This window comes from Melanostigma gelatinosum, assembly GCF_949748355.1.
Source record: "Melanostigma gelatinosum genome assembly, chromosome: 8".
NCBI classification, from domain to species: domain Eukaryota; kingdom Metazoa; phylum Chordata; class Actinopteri; order Perciformes; family Zoarcidae; genus Melanostigma; species Melanostigma gelatinosum.
In genome coordinates this window covers 27,922,711-27,940,210 of record NC_136641.1, presented here as the reverse complement: position 1 = coordinate 27,940,210, position 17,500 = coordinate 27,922,711, and the positions used below count along the sequence as shown (strand labels likewise).

At 40.2% G+C, this 17,500-nt stretch overlaps 1 protein-coding gene across 1 annotated transcript in view; it reads left to right on the top strand.

The window, feature by feature from the left end:
- Window positions 1-17,500, top strand: part of slc6a8 (solute carrier family 6 member 8) — a 32,922-nt gene that overhangs the window by 14,258 nt on the left and 1,164 nt on the right. The window contains exons 3-12 of the mRNA XM_079273541.1: window positions 2,173-2,440; window positions 4,263-4,395; window positions 7,926-8,060; window positions 9,842-9,945; window positions 10,644-10,768; window positions 11,478-11,590; window positions 11,877-12,014; window positions 12,123-12,225; window positions 16,150-16,250; window positions 16,316-16,486. Coding sequence (XP_079129667.1) covers window positions 2,173-2,440; window positions 4,263-4,395; window positions 7,926-8,060; window positions 9,842-9,945; window positions 10,644-10,768; window positions 11,478-11,590; window positions 11,877-12,014; window positions 12,123-12,225; window positions 16,150-16,250; window positions 16,316-16,486 — 1,391 coding nt within the window. The remainder of the gene's footprint in view (window positions 1-2,172; window positions 2,441-4,262; window positions 4,396-7,925; window positions 8,061-9,841; window positions 9,946-10,643; window positions 10,769-11,477; window positions 11,591-11,876; window positions 12,015-12,122; window positions 12,226-16,149; window positions 16,251-16,315; window positions 16,487-17,500) is intronic.

Genomic DNA, 17,500 nt, shown 5'->3' with positions numbered 1-17,500 from the left:
CTAGGTATATATGTATAAACTAGGTATATATGTATAACTCTAGGACCTAGAGTTATACATATATACCTAGAGTTATACATATATACCTAGAGTCTAGGTATATATGTATAACTCTAGGTATGTATGTATAAACTAGGTATGTATGTATAAACTAGGTATATATGTATAACTCTAGGTATATATGTATAAACTAGGTATATATGTATAACTCTAGGTATATATGTATAAACTAGGTATATATGTATAACTCTAGGTATATATGTATAACTCTAGGTATATATGTATAAACTAGGTATATATGTATAACTCTAGGTATGTATGTATAACTCTAGGTATATATGTATAACTCTAGGTATGTATGTATAACTCTAGGTATATATGTATAACTCTAGGTATGTATGTATAACTCTAGGTATGTATGTATAACTCTAGGTATATATGTATAAACTAGGTATGTATGTATAACTCTAGGTATATATGTATAACTCTAGGTATGTATGTATAACTCTAGGTATATATGTATAACTCTAGGTATGTATGTATAACTCTAGGTATGTATGTATAACTCTAGGTATATATGTATAAACTAGGTATGTATGTATAACTCTAGGTATGTATGTATAACTCTAGGTATATATGTATAAACTAGGTATATATGTATAACTCTAGGTATATATGTATAACTCTAGGTATATATGTATAACTCTAGGTATATATGTATAACTCTAGGTATATATGTATAAACTAGGTATATATGTATAACTCTATGTATATATGTATAACTCTAGGTATATATGTATAACTCTAGGTATATATGTATAACTCTAGGTATATATGTATAAACTAGGTATATATGTATAACTCTAGGTATATATGTATAAACTAGGTATATATGTATAAACTAGGTATATATGTATAACTCTAGGTATGTATGTATAACTCTAGGTATGTATGTATAACTCTAGGTATATATGTATAAACTAGGTATGTATGTATAACTCTAGGTATGTATGTATAACTCTAGGTATATATGTATAAACTAGGTATATATGTATAAACTAGGTATATATGTATAACTCTAGGTATGTATGTATAACTCTAGGTATGTATGTATAACTCTAGGTATATATGTATAAACTAGGTATGTATGTATAACTCTAGGTATGTATATATAACTCTAGGTATATATGTATAAACTAGGTATATATGTATAAACTAGGTATATATGTATAAACTAGGTATATATGTATAACTCTAGGTATATATGTATAACACTAGGTATGTATGTATAAACTAGGTATATATGTATAAACTAGGTATATATGTATAACTCTAGGTATATATGTATAAACTAGGTATATATGTATAAACTAGGTATATATGTATAAACTAGGTATATATGTATAAACTAGGTATATATGTATAAACTAGGTATATATGTATAACTCTAGGTATATATGTATAACTCTAGGTATGTATGTATAAACTAGGTATATATGTATAAACTAGGTATATATGTATAACTCTAGGTATGTATGTATAACTCTAGGTATATATGTATAAACTAGGTATATATGTATAAACTAGGTATATATGTATAACTCTAGGTATATATGTATAACTCTAGGTATATATGTATAAACTAGGTATGTATGTATAAACTAGGTATATATGTATAAACTAGGTATATATGTATAACTCTAGGACTCAGCATCCTCATGGTCTCTGTCTTGAAGGACAAAACTTTATTGCCATTCAGCAGAAACAAATCACCTCATGCAGACATGAGCTGAGCTCTGATTGGATGTCACTGCTGCTCATAAATGAATAATTGCACATTTACAGGTTTGACCCTGTTCACAGATAGTGGATCAGCTCCTGATTACTGTTCACTGTCTCTGATGTAGTTCATATATCAAAGTACATCAAAAAATACAGATTACTTCATCACATGTGGGAAAATTCACAATTTAGGAAATAAGAGCCAAGTTCAGAGGTTACTTGGTCACATGAAAAATGTGATAAAAGAATCAAAATAAAGTATACAATAAAACAATGTTTACTCCTCTTCATGTATATTTCATCTTATTTTCATCTCAGTTGAAAAGCTTTCCAGAAATAAATCCTGTGCTGTTCTCATGCTGTACTCTTCTTCCTCCTCCTCTTCCTCAGGTCTGGGTTACTCCTCCATGGTGATTGTGTTTTTCTGCAACACTTACTACATCATGGTGCTGGCCTGGGGCTTCTACTACCTGATCAAGTCCTTGAACTCCACCCTCCCCTGGTCCACCTGCGACAACGAATGGAACACGCCCAGCTGCATCGAGATCTTCCGCCACCAGGACTGCAACAACGGCAGCATCGCCAACGTGACCATCAGCGGCAACATGACCTGCGCCGAGCTGGCCAACGGCCACTCGCCCATCATCGAGTTCTGGGAGTGAGTTCTGCTCTGGTCGGGTTCTGGTTGGTGGGTCATCTGGGTTGTGTTAAGGGATTATGGGTCGTTTTCCTTTGGGTTGTGATGGAGATCAGACAGATGATGTTGGTTTGATGAGTGCAGATCATTTTGGGACATTCAGGTTGCGATGGCTTTGTTGGAATCACTTTTTATGGGTTCAGGTTTGGTTGATTTTTCTAATTTCTCACGCTATCTGTGATTCTCTACCTCTGAAAAGAAGTCATAAATAGAGGATTTACATCAGGAAAGGAAGTAGAAGGAAAAATAAAAGTCCCCTTTGTTTGAAATCTGCATGACAGAAACTGTAGATGAAATGTAGTCACCACATCCAGAGAGCTGGAAATACATAAAGTAATTAACATGTTGCAACAGTAATAGTGAATAGTAGAATCGTTATTTTCAAATAAGTTTCTGACTTGTAGGTCAAGAATAACTCTGGAGGCTGCATTCTCTCTAGTGTCCACCAGGGGGCGACTCCTCTGGTTGTATAGAAGTCTATAGAAAATGACTCTACTTCTCTCTTGATTTATTACCTCAGTAAACATTGTAAACATGAGTTTATGTCTCAATCTCTAGTTTCAAGTCTTCTTCAATACAGCATGATGTTCATTTAGTACATTATGGTCCATTTAGAGTCACACAGACCATAAAGCAGGGGATGCTTTAGGGCGGGGCTACACAGTGATTGACAGGTCTCTACCAGAGAAACTTTAACCCTTTCAAAGTCTTTTCTCTTCATCAAAGTTAATTGTAACATTTTGGTTCCTAAGTGTTTTGTTCATCGTTCACTTCTGCTTAGTCTGGTTGGAAAAAAACAAGATGGCGACTGACATGCTCAACTTTAAAAAGAAGTGAGTTTATGTGCGTGTTAAAGAGAGCAAACTGTCGAGCCAGATACCCAAATACTTATAGGATTCCACAAGTTGGAGTTCTGATCCGTCCAGAGAGGAGATTTGAGAGGACAGGCAGTTTGTGTTAAGTGTCTGTTGAAAAACATACATTTAGTTTTGGTCGTGTTTAAGAGAAGGTGACGGTCAGAGAATGTTGGATACTGTTGAAGCTGAACTGCAGGGAAGTCAGGGCGGAGTTCAGGGAGGAGCTAGATATGAACAAGATGGTGTCGTCGCCATACAAATGGATGTGAGAGCGACCTGCAACGTTGTTGATGTAGAATTGTTTTAATAAACTGGGCCTAGAATGGACCCCATAGGAACACCTTTGGACAGGGACGGTGGGTCAGATGGGTCATCCTCAGCTCTCACAGATTCTGAGCCTGAACCTGAGATTTGTTGCCAGACTGATCCTTTAATTCTTGGTCAGAAAATGTGTAATGTTTATGTGTGATTAGGTTCTTAATCAGGTACAGAGGAAAGTCTTGTCTGGGTTCCTGTTTCTTTCTTTGTTATTATTTGACACCTGACTGATCTGACCAGCAGCCTTCTGTTCCTCTCTGAAGCCCACTAGTGCTCAGCAGCTCATTTCTCCTCTTTTACATCATATGAATTGTCAAACACAGCTTCATTTCTGCTGTGTATTTGGGGGAGTGTTTGCTTTGAGTGACATTGATCTCAGTCAGTCGTCATTTCTCTGAGCAGCAGTGATGGTTCTGTTGATTGGTTCTGATGTTATTGTCATTAATTGTGCATTAACTTGTCTCTTGAACACAAAGAGACACACAAAAACTCAACAGAAAGAAATGAAGGTCATGTTTGTATTTGCTATATTCACAATAACGGTTTTCATTAACCTGATAAAATGATCATGTCGATGTAAACGTGGTCCTCTCTCTCTCTCTGTGCAGGAGAAAGGTGCTGAACATTTCTTCTGGCCTGGGAGATACCGGAGAGTTTAACTGGGAGCTTGCTTTGTGTCTGATGGCCGTCTGGGTGATGGTTTACTTCTGCGTCTGGAAGGGAGTCAAATCCACCGGAAAGGTAACGCACACAAACACAGTTTGTCATGTTTTGAACATGAAATCTTTTAACACACTCGTAAGCTAGTTCCAGTGATTCGAATTGGTCTGGTGGTCTTCCCATTATTAATAATACAAACACAATGATTACAGAATACAACTAAATCCTTCAGAAAATATAACTTTTAACTAGAATATGAAGCTTTTTGTTTTGGCAGATAGCCTCCAAATAGAGTTGTCTGTTAAAGCGTTAATAAAAACACTTACCCTTTCTGAAATTATAAGCTTATGAGGACCGGACGGGAGTCCCCACAACGTGTGTAATCAGGTTTCATAAAACACTACGAGAAAGATTAGATTATTATTATTGTTCCGTCTGAACCAAAAACTAAATTGTGGGTTATCACTCTGACAGTGTCATATATCCTGGAGAATAGTGAATTTGTTTTAATTCGGGCTATTTTAATACATACATGTAAATAATAATAGTTACAAATTAAATAACAAATACCTCAAGTTGCCAACATTTTACATATCGTTATTGTTTATTTATTTTGTTTTCTGCTTTTTCATCACGTTTCATCACATCTTTGTGATTAAAAAAAGTTTATTGTATTCAATTAATGAATTAATAATTTACTATATTTTTTATTATATTATTATATTGTTATATTATATTACTATAATTATGAAGTTATCCCGTGAGGGACCAGATGGGAGCTTAGTCCCCACAATGACCGTGTGTTAATGGGTCCCCACAACGTCATGTATACCTGAACACAGGTCCGGCTGCCGGCGTCACGCTGACAGCTCATGAACAGCTAACAGCTAACAGCAGGTCACCTGACAGCTTCCATACGGCCACATCACGTCAATGAGAGAGAAGAAGAAGCTCCGCGGTTAGAGTCTCCCTAATCTTTTATTTAAATGCTGCCCACATTAAAACAGAAGAAGAAGACTCAGATTATTTGGGGTTATTTGGGGGGCAGCTGTTGTTCTCCGGTGATGGGGCTGAAGAAATGTGTGACTGTTCCTTTAAGAGTTCAACCTTCAAACGTAAAGAGAAGACGCTGTGATTCACTGTGTGTGTGTGTGTGTGACGTGAGTACACACTGCCGTTACATGGCAGGCTCTAAGCGTTGCCATAACTACGACAGGAGGGGGTGGGAGGGGCTGTGAGGTGCGGCTTGTGATTGGTCGGCGTGTGGGAGGGCAGCTTCACTGCAGTAGGACGTGACTGAGAGTCACAGAGAGAAGTACCAGTATGTGTGTACTTTGTATACTGTATGAACTGTATGTAGTGTGTGTAGTGTGTGTGTACTCTGCTTGTAATATGTGGACTGTGTGTCTTCTTTGTGTGATATGTGTGTACTGTATGTGTACTTTCTAGTTCATTCTAAATTCCTAATGTTGGAACAATGAAAAAACAAATCACGCGTTTTAGTCTTTAATCAAATCTCATTAATGCCAGACTCACATGCACACACACACACTCACTCACACACACACGTACTCACACACTCGCACTCACACGCACACCCACACGCACTCACACACACACACACACACTCACACACACTTTCATCACGATTATAGTTGTCTCAACTTTTTGCCACATATGAGTACAGAGTACGATACCTTTGAGTACTTTACTTAATATATGAACACTCTTTACACATATACATTTACTATAATTCAACCGTTTAATTTCCACCATCTGAAGTAAACTACAGCAGTGTGCGTGTGAGTGTGCGTGTGAGTGTGTGTGTGTGTGAGTGTGAGTGTGCTTGTGAGTGAGTGTGCGTGTGATTGTGCGGGTGCGTGTGAGTGAGTGTGTGAGTATGAGTGTGCGTGTGAGTGTGCGTGTGAGTATGAGTGTGAGTATGAGTGTGAGTGTGAGTGTGCGTGTGAGTGTGAGTGTGCGTGTGATTGTGCGGGTGCGTGTGAGTGAGTGTGTGAGTATGAGTGTGCGTGTGAGTGTGTGTGTGAGTATGAGTGTGAGTGTGAGTGTGCGTGCGAGTATGTGTGTGCGTGTGAGTGTGAGTGTGCGTCTGAGTATGAGTGTGCGTGTGAGTGTGAGTGTGCGTGCGAGTATGAGTATGAGTGTGCGTGTGAGTATGAGCGTGTGAGTGTGATTGTGAGTGCGTGTGAGTGTGCGCGTGAGTGTGAGTGTGTGTGTGAGTGTGCGTGTGAGTGTGAGTGTGCGTGCGAGTATGTGTGTGCGTGTGAGTGTGAGTGTGAGTGTGCGTGTGAGTATGAGCGTGTGATTGTGAGTGCGTGTGAGTGTGCGTGTGAGTGTGAGTATGAGTGTGCGTGTGAGTGTGAGTGCGTGCGAGTATGTGTGTGCGTGTGAGTGTGAGTGTGAGTGTGCGTGTGAGTATGAGCGTGTGATTGTGAGTGCGTGTGAGTGTGCGTGTGAGTGTGAGTGCGTGCGAGTATGTGTGTGCGTGTGAGTGTGCGTGTGAGTATGAGCGTGTGAGTGTGAGTGTGATTGTGAGTGAGTGTGCGTGTGCGTGTGAGTATGAGTGTGCGTGTGATTGTGAGTGCGTGTGAGTGTGCGCGTGAGTGTGTGTGTGTGTCTTTGTGTTTAAATCAGCGTTCACACGGATCTCAGTACCAACAGAAACAGTTTTTGTTGTTGATCATCAGCAGGAGACAGAAAGTCAGATCAGAGAGAGAGACAGACAGACAGACAGACAGACAGACAGACAGACAGACAGACAGACAGACAGACAGACAGACAGACAGAGGTGAAAAGTGTTTCATGTTGTGAGATAATATGAACATTGATTGAATTAACATATTTCTTCGAGTAATTATTAGCGAGTGAGTGTCTTTGAACATTTGTTCCAACAGAAACATCAGTACGAGCTCCAGAAGTGGACAATAGAAGTTTAGATAAACATGTTTGATGAGTCATGATTTCATGATCAGAGACTTTAGTGTTCATCCTCTCGTCAGGAAGTAAACCGCTCTGGTCATGTGACCATGTGGAGCAAACATGTGACTCTGCACATATTTTCATTTCCACCTTTTATTATTTCAATATTTGCAATATTTGCATTCAGGAACATGTTTTAGAATTATCTCTGAAAATAGTTTCCTTTAATAGTCACTATTATGAGGTTGAATGAAATCATTTTTACCACAATGAACTCAAAGACCTCAGTGTGTGTGTGTGTGTGTGTGTGAGTGCGTGCGGGCGTGCGGGGGATTCTTGTAGAAAAATGTTCTCTGCTGTGATTTGACTGAAACTCGATGACACTTGAGACTGACTGCTCTCCATGGTGCTGAACCCCCACATTCCTCTGTATATGTGTGTGTGTGTTCAGTCTCAGCAGGTCTCGTCTCCTTTGTTTCCTTTAGATCAGGTTCAATAACTGAAACATTCTCAGATCTGTGTTCATTACTAGACGACGACTAGAGTTTTCATTTGTGTTTTCAGAGTATTTTTCTTGTATTTTCTGGTATTTTCCAGTGAAAACTAGTACAGGAAAAATATCAGCTACACATTTCATACACTTTAACGTCATGTGTGTGTGTGTGTTTCAGATTGTGTACTTCACGGCAACCTTCCCCTACGTGGTCCTCATCATCCTGCTGGTCAGAGGCGTCACACTTCCTGGAGCCTACGACGGCATCATGTACTACATCAAACCTGATTGGTCCAAACTTGGGGAGGCTCAGGTCGGTTCACAGCAGAACGGGTTGTTCTAACAAGAACCAGTTCACAGTAGAACAGTTTCTTCTAACAAGAACCAGTTCACAGTAGAACAGGTTCTTCTAACAAGAACCAGTTCACAGTAGAACAGTTTCTTCTAACAAGAACCAGTTCACAGTAGAACAGGTTCTTCTAACAAGAACCAGTTCACAGCAGAACGGGTTCTTCAAACAAGAACCAGTTCACAGTAGAACAGGTTATTCTAACAAGAACAAGTTCACAGTAGAACAGGTTGTTCTAACAAGAACAAGTTCACAGTATAACAGGTTATTCCAACAAGAACCAGTTCACAGTAGAACAGGTTGTTCTAACAAGAACAAGTTCACAGTATAACAGGTTATTCCAACAAGAACAAGTTCACAGTAGAACAGGTTCTTCAAACAAGAACCAGTTCACAGTAGAACAGGTTGTTCTAACAAGAACCAGTTCACAGTAGAACATGTTATTTGAACAAGAGCCAGTTCACAGTAGAACAGGTTCTTCTAACAAGAACCAGTTCACAGTAGAACAGGTTCTTCTAACAAGAACAAGTTCACAGCAGAACGGGTTCTTCAAACAAGAACCAGTTCACAGTAGAACAGGTTATTCTAACAAGAACCAGTTCACAGTTTGACAGGTTCTTCCAACAATAACCAGTTCACAGAAGAACAGGTTGTTCTAACAAGAACCAGTTCACAGCAGAACAGGATCTTCAAACAAGAACCAGTTCACAGTAGAACAGGTTGTTCTAACAAGAACCAGTTCACAGTAGAACAGGTTGTTCTAACAAGAACCAGTTCACAGTAGAACAGGTTGTTCTAACAAGAGCCAGTTCACAGTAGAACAGGTTGTTCTAACAAGAACTGGTTCACAGCAGAACAGGTTCTTCTAACAAGAACCGGTTCACAGCAGAATAGGTTCTTCCAACAAGAACCAGTTCACAGTAGAACGGGTTGTTCTAACAAGAACAAGTTCTTCTAACAAGAACAAGTTCACAGTAGAACAGGTTGTTCTAACAAGAACCAGTTCACAGTCAAACAGGTTCTTCTAACAAGAACAAGTTCACAGTAGAACAGGTTGTTCTAACAAGAACCAGTTCACAGCAGAACGGGTTCTTCAAACAAGAACCAGTTCACAGTCAAACAAGTTCTTCTAACAAGAACAAGTTCACAGTAGAACAGGTTCTTCAAACAAGAACCAGTTCACAGTCAAACAGGTTCTTCTAACAAGAACAAGTTCACAGTAGAACAGGTTCTTCAAACAAGAACCAGTTCACAGTCAAACAAGTTCTTCTAACAAGAACCAGTTCACAGTCGAACAGGATCTTCAAACAAGAACCAGTTCACAGTCAAACAGGTTCTTCTAACAAGAACAAGTTCACAGTAGAACAGGTTCTTCGAACAAGAACCAGTTCACAGCAGAACAGGTTCTTCGAACAAGAACAAGTTCACAGTATAACAGGTTATTCCAACAAGAACAAGTTCACAGTATAACAGGTTATTCCAACAAGAACAAGTTCACAGTATAACAGGTTATTCCAACAAGAACAAGTTCACAGTAGAACAGGTTATTTGAACAAGAACCAGTTCACAGTAGAACAGGTTCTTCTAACAAGAACAGGTTCCAGTCCGACATTTCTTCTTGCTGTGGTTCCTTTCTGTTTCTTCGTCTCGCTGTAACAGCAGACGTTTTAAACATATGAAAGATTCTGAGCTGAGCAGTGAAGGCATCACACACCGCTGACCTTTGACCTGTGATCTCCTTTCAGGTGTGGATCGACGCCGGCACACAGGTCTTCTTCTCCTACGCTATCGGGCTCGGAGCTCTGACGGCTCTGGGAAGCTACAACCGCTTCAACAACGACTGCTACAAGTACGTTTACTGAGCGCCCTCTAAGTACTGCTGGCTACTGCTAGTACTGCTATAATCTACTGTCGTACTTCATTTTTATGAGATCATCATACGTTTGAACATAAAAGAACGCTTAATACTTCAGTTGATCACAAACATTTAACTTCAACAAATCTAGCGATACAAAGTTTACAAAAAACATCTGAAAAGAAACTAAAGTACAACATGTACCTCTGAGATGTAGTACAGTATAAAGTACAATGTGTATCGCTGAGATGTAGTACAGTATAAAGTACAATATGTACCTCTGAGATGTAGTACAGTATAAAGTACAACATGTACCTCTGAGATGTAGTACAGTATAAAGTACAACATGTACCTCGATAGAACTAAAATGTCCTCATAATTCAGATGGTCCTCACTACGATGGTTTAAAGCTGAGACCCCACAAAGATTGCAAAACAAGTATTGTAATTGTACTTGTGTTTTTTTATTTTAGAAAGCCGGGTTAAAGGGTGTTTGTGGTTATGTTATTATAGTATCATGTTGTTCATACTAGTGTAAAACGTCTCTGTCTTTAAAGGAACCACTGGAAGAAGAAATAAAGAAATGAGACTGAAACAGAAGTTCATATATTTCCTGCTCGGTGTGTAACGAGTTGCTAAGCTACGTTAGCTTCATATCAGTCTGTTGACGTTATTGTCTTTCCGTCCCTTTAGAGACGCCTTCGTCTTGGCTCTCATCAACAGTGGGACCAGTTTTTTTGCTGGTTTCGTGGTGTTTTCTATTCTGGGCTTCATGGCTGCTGAACAGGGAGTCGACATCTCGCAGGTCGCCGAGACAGGTAACGCAGTTCTGCTCTGTGTTGTGCGTCTGTGTTCTCCAGCAGCAGATCCAGCCGGCTTCAAACCTCTGTGTTTTTAAGGCTTTATTTACAGAGATTTTGTCCATTCGTCAGACAAGATATTCATATTATTTATCATCTCAAAATACAAATATGGACAGAATATCAGGGGAACTGGAAAGAGACAAACAAAACATCTGAAACATTGTTTCAGTTATTAGTTATTGTTCTTTCTATAAGATGAGAGAAGAATAACTGAATAAAATCATTTATGTTTTTTTATTTGAAGCAGAATCATCAGCCTGAACTTTATACTTCTACTCCACTACATTTAACATTATTGTACTGTTTTTACTGCTTTGATTTTACACATAAACATCTCATGAATAATTACTTATTATTATAGATTTGAAGATTTGTGTTTTTGATCAACAGCATCAACAAGAAAACATAAAACTGGAAACGTTTCTATTCCTCAGGGAGCAAAACAATCCAACAAATGAAACAATCAGAAAAGGAAATCAGCGTTTGATAAATTCATTCATTCAACTGTTAGTTTTACTTTCAGAACTGACAAAAATATTGTAAACAAATTGAATTGAGAAATAAGATGTGAGGGACAGAAAACCAAAGCAGATGAAATGTGAACGCGATGCGGTTTGAAGACGGAGACACTGTGAGACCAGCATTAACCCTCGCTGTGCTGCAGGTCCTGGTCTGGCCTTCATCGCGTACCCGAAGGCCGTCAGCCTGATGCCGGCGGCGCCGCTCTGGGCGGCGCTCTTCTTCTTCATGCTGCTGCTGCTGGGACTCGACAGTCAGGTGATCAGTACTACTCATTATTAATACAATAATAATACCTCTCAAAGTGACATCGTCATCATGTGACTCAGCCCCGACGGTGCGTTCAGTGAAGCGCAGATATTACAGCTTTCAGCTCGATCTTCATAAAGTGATGATCGTGTAGCTTCATGTTGGCTGGCATCGCTATTTGTTGATTATATTTGTGAAAGAGATGTGCACTATTGCTGCATGAATATAGCTTGTAACCTTCTGTTACTATCGTGTGTTTCAATGAGCGTTGAGCGTTGTCTCTGTGGGTCTGCAGTTCGTCGGGGTGGAGGGCTTCGTTACTGGGATCCTGGACCTGGTCCCGGTGAAGCCCCACTACCGCTACAAGAGGGAGATCTCTGTGGCCGTCTGCTGCTTCCTGTGCTTCATCATCGACCTCTCCATGGTGACGCAGGTCAGTCACACAGTGGAGCTGAATGAGTGGAGAGAAGCTGAAGCTGGTCGCACTAACACCGCTTCACCTTTGTGTTGACCTGTGAAACACTGAGCTCTCTCTCTGCAGGCGGGGATGTACATCTTCCAGCTGTTTGACTACTACTCGGCCAGTGGAATGACTCTGTTGTGGCAAGCATTCTGGGAATGCATAGTAGTTGCCTGGGTCTACGGTATGCAACACGCACACACACGCACGCACACACACACACGCACACACGCACGCACGCACACACACACACGCACACACACACACGCACGCACGCACGCACGCACACACACGCACACACACACACACACACGCACGCACAGTGTTAAACACTTTAAATCAACACTTAAAGTCAACACTTAAAGTGTTGTTGATGTGTATCAGTGTTGATGTGTTTCAGTGTTGATGTGTTTCAGTGTTGATGTGTTTCAGTGTTGATGTGTTTCAGTGTTGATGTGTTTCAGTGTTGATGTGTTTCAGTGTTGATGTGTATCAGTGTTGATGTGTTTCAGTGTTGATGTGTTTCAGTATTAATGTGTTTCAGTATTAATGTGTATCAGTGTTGATGTGTTTCAGTGTTGATGTGTTTCAGTGTTGATGTGTTTCAGTGTTGATGTGTTTCAGTGTTGATGTGTTTCAGTGTTGATGTGTTTCAGTGTTGATGTGTTTCAGTGTTGATGTGTTTCAGTGTTGATGTGTTTCAGTGTTGATGTGTTTCAGTGTTGATGTGTTTCAGTGTTGATGTGTATCAGTGTTGTTGTGTATCAGTGTTGATGTGTTTCAGTGTTGATGTGTATCAGTGTTGATGTGTTTCAGTGTTGATGTGTATCAGTGTTGATGTGTATCAGTGTTGATGTGTATCAGTGTTGATGTGTTTCAGTGTTGATGTGTTTCAGTGTTGATGTGTTTCAGTGTTGATGTGTTTCAGTGTTGATGTGTTTCAGTGTTGATGTGTTTCAGTGTTGATGTGTATCAGTGTTGATGTGTATCAGTGTTGATGTGTTTCAGTGTTGATGTGTATCAGTGTTGATGTGTTTCAGTGTTGATGTGTATCAGTGTTGATGTGTATCAGTGTTGATGTGTATCAGTGTTGATGTGTATCAGTGTTGATGTGTTTCAGTGTTGATGTGTATCAGTGTTGATGTGTATCAGTGTTGATGTGTTTCAGTGTTGATGTGTTTCAGTGTTGATGTGTTTCAGTGTTGATGTGTATCAGTGTTGATGTGTATCAGTGTTGATGTGTTTCAGTGTTGATGTGTTTCAGTGTTGATGTGTTTCAGTGTTGATGTGTATCAGTGTTGATGTGTATCAGTGTTGATGTGTTTCAGTGTTGATGTGTTTCAGTGTTGATGTGTTTCAGTGTTGATGTGTTTCAGTGTTGATGTGTATCAGTGTTGATGTGTTTCAGTGTTTCAGTGTTGATGTGTTTCAGTGTTGATGTGTTTCAGTGTTGATGTGTTTCAGTGTTGATGTGTTTCAGTGTTGATGTGTTTCAGTGTTGATGTGTTTCAGTGTTGATGTGTATCAGTGTTGATGTGTTTCAGTGTTGATGTGTTTCAGTGTTGATGTGTTTCAGTGTTGATGTGTTTCAGTGTTGATGTGTTTCAGTGTTGATGTGTTTCAGTGTTGATGTGTTTCAGTGTTGATGTGTTTCAGTGTTGATGTGTTTCAGTGTTGATGTGTTTCAGTGTTGATGTGTATCAGTGTTGATGTGTTTCAGTGTTGATGTGTATCAGTGTTGATGTGTTTCAGTGTTGATGTGTTTCAGTGTTGATGTGTATCAGTGTTGATGTGTATCAGTGTTGATGTGTTTCAGTGTTGATGTGTTTCAGTGTTGATGTGTATCAGTGTTGATGTGTTTCAGTGTTGATGTGTATCAGTGTTGATGTGTATCAGTGTTGATGTGTATCAGTGTTGATGTGTTTCAGTGTTGATGTGTTTCAGTGTTGATGTGTTTCAGTGTTGATGTGTATCAGTGTTGATGTGTTTCAGTGTTGATGTGTATCAGTGTTGATGTGTATCAGTGTTGATGTGTATCAGTGTTGATGTGTTTCAGTGTTGATGTGTATCAGTGTTGATGTGTATCAGTGTTGATGTGTTTCAGTGTTGATGTGTTTCAGTGTTGATGTGTTTCAGTGTTGATGTGTTTCAGTGTTGATGTGTATCAGTGTTGATGTGTATCAGTGTTGATGTGTTTCAGTGTTGATGTGTTTCAGTGTTGATGTGTTTCAGTGTTGATGTGTATCAGTGTTGATGTGTATCAGTGTTGATGTGTTTCAGTGTTGATGTGTTTCAGTGTTGATGTGTTTCAGTGTTGATGTGTATCAGTGTTGATGTGTTTCAGTGTTGATGTGTTTCAGTGTTGATGTGTTTCAGTGTTGATGTGTTTCAGTGTTGATGTGTTTCAGTGTTGATGTGTATCAGTGTTGATGTGTTTCAGTGTTGATGTGTTTCAGTGTTGATGTGTTTCAGTGTTGATGTGTTTCAGTGTTGATGTGTTTCAGTGTTGATGTGTATCAGTGTTGATGTGTTTCAGTGTTGATGTGTTTCAGTGTTGATGTGTTTCAGTGTTGATGTGTTTCAGTGTTGATGTGTTTCAGTGTTGATGTGTTTCAGTGTTGATGTGTTTCAGTGTTGATGTGTTTCAGTGTTGATGTGTATCAGTGTTGATGTGTATCAGTGTTGATGTGTTTCAGTGTTGATGTGTTTCAGTGTTGATGTGTATCAGTGTTGATGTGTTTCAGTGTTGATGTGTATCAGTGTTGATGTGTATCAGTGTTGATGTGTTTCAGTGTTGATGTGTTTCAGTGTTGATGTGTTTCAGTGTTGATGTGTTTCAGTGTTGATGTGTTTCAGTGTTGATGTGTTTCAGTGTTGATGTGTTTCAGTGTTGATGTGTTTCAGTGTTGATGTGTATCAGTGTTGATGTGTTTCAGTGTTGATGTGTATCAGTGTTGATGTGTTTCAGTGTTGATGTGTTTCAGTGTTGATGTGTTTCAGTGTTGATGTGTTTCAGTGTTGATGTGTTTCAGTGTTGATGTGTTTCAGTGTTGATGTGTATCAGTGTTGATGTGTATCAGTGTTGATGTGTATCAGTGTTGATGTGTTTCAGTGTTGATGTGTATCAGTGTTGATGTGTATCAGTGTTGATGTGTATCAGTGTTGATGTGTTTCAGTGTTGATGTGTTTCAGTGTTGATGTGTTTCAGTGTTGATGTGTTTCAGTGTTGATGTGTATCAGTGTTGATGTGTTTCAGTGTTGATGTGTTTCAGTGTTGATGTGTTTCAGTGTTGATGTGTTTCAGTGTTGATGTGTATCAGTGTTGATGTGTTTCAGTGTTGATGTGTATCAGTGTTGATGTGTTTCAGTGTTGATGTGTTTCAGTGTTGATGTGTTTCAGTGTTGATGTGTTTCAGTGTTGATGTGTATCAGTGTTGATGTGTATCAGTGTTGATGTGTTTCAGTGTTGATGTGTATCAGTGTTGATGTGTTTCAGTGTTGATGTGTATCAGTGTTGATGTGTTTCAGTGTTGATGTGTATCAGTGTTGATGTGTATCAGTGTTGATGTGTATCAGTGTTGATGTGTATCAGTGTTGATGTGTATCAGTGTTGATGTGTTTCAGTGTTGATGTGTATCAGTGTTGATGTGTATCAGTGTTGATGTGTTTCAGTGTTGATGTGTTTCAGTGTTGATGTGTTTCAGTGTTGATGTGTATCAGTGTTGATGTGTATCAGTGTTGATGTGTATCAGTGTTGATGTGTTTCAGTGTTGATGTGTTTCAGTGTTGATGTGTTTCAGTGTTGATGTGTTTCAGTGTTGATGTGTTTCAGTGTTGATGTGTTTCAGTGTTGATGTGTTTCAGTGTTGATGTGTATCAGTGTTGATGTGTTTCAGTGTTGATGTGTTTCAGTGTTGATGTGTTTCAGTGTTGATGTGTTTCAGTGTTGATGTGTTTCAGTGTTGATGTGTTTCAGTGTTGATGTGTTTCAGTGTTGATGTGTTTCAGTGTTGATGTGTTTCAGTGTTGATGTGTTTCAGTGTTGATGTGTTTCAGTGTTGATGTGTATCAGTGCGTTGCTGATGGGTGACTCGCTACTTGCTTTCAGGTGCTGACCGCTTCATGGACGACGTGGCTCGTATGATTGGCTACCGGCCGTTCCCCTGGATGAAGTGGTGCTGGTCCTTCATCACCCCGTGTGTCTGCATGGTAAGACTGTGCACACACTCAGCACCATACATGATTATACGTTGCATGACACATCTCCTCTGCAGGGCATCTTCCTGTTCCACCTGGTCAACTACAAGCCGCTGACCTACAACAACGTGTACGTGTACCCGTGGTGGGGGGAGGTGATCGGCTGGTGCATGGCTCTGTCCTCCATGCTCTGCATCCCCGTCAGCCTCCTCTACAAACTGGTCAGAGCCAAGGGGACATTCAAAGAGGTCAGTGTGGACAGACACAGAGACACACGGAGACACACAGAGACAAATAGACAAACAGACAAATAGACACACAAAGAGACAGAGAGACAAACGGAGACAAATAGACAGACAAAGAGACAAATAAAGAGACAGACACTGAGACAAATGTTGGGAACGTAAAGGAGCGTGTTTGGGTTATCAGCATCTAAGAAACTGAATTCTTGACATCAATAGAATTAGGGGGTGTGTGGGGTGTGTGTGTGTGTGTGTGTGTGTGTGTGTGTGTGTGTGTGAGCAAACGGGGGGGAGCGAGGGAACAGCTCAGTGACGTGTGACGTAGTTGGGACGTGGTGACGTCTCTCATGCGTGAGACCCAAAATGGCGGATAGCCAACAGGAGACCCGGTGTCTACACGTGCTGGTAGCTGTTTAGCACGTAGCTACATTAGCTCAAAGCTATATGTGTGTGTGAGTTAGTAAAAGGGAAAGGAACAAAACAAAATGAAATAAAAGAAGCGATTACGATCCTCTGAAGGTTGCTCTCTCAGCCCGGGGAGAGACCAGCGACTCTTTGTCTCAGCCGGCGGTTCTGACCTCCTGAACTGATGAGAAGCAGCTCTGACCTCACTGGGCGGCTCGCTCAACAGATCACAGGAGCACGGAATACACGCTACTTCTACACAACCCCTACGATCTCAGCCATCGTTAGTGTCGGCGATTATTAAGCATACACCTCGTTATAAAGATGAACGGTACTTTAAGCACGTAAACAAGATCAAATGAACACAAATGAACTCTCTGTAACTCTGCCCAGACTCTGTGTTGCCTTACGGTACGATGCGATGGTGGTGATGGAGGAGAGTCTTCTGGGGGGTTTCTTCGGAGCTTCAGTGGGCTCGTGCAGCGGCGTCGGAAGCCGCGTGTCTCTCGGTGAGAAGGCGTCGCTGTCGTCTGGAGACGGGAGTTTCGCGTCCTTATGGCCGGAGCAGACGAGGCGTTTGGTGGAGAGTGGAGAGTGGAAGCTCTCCGTCTCTCG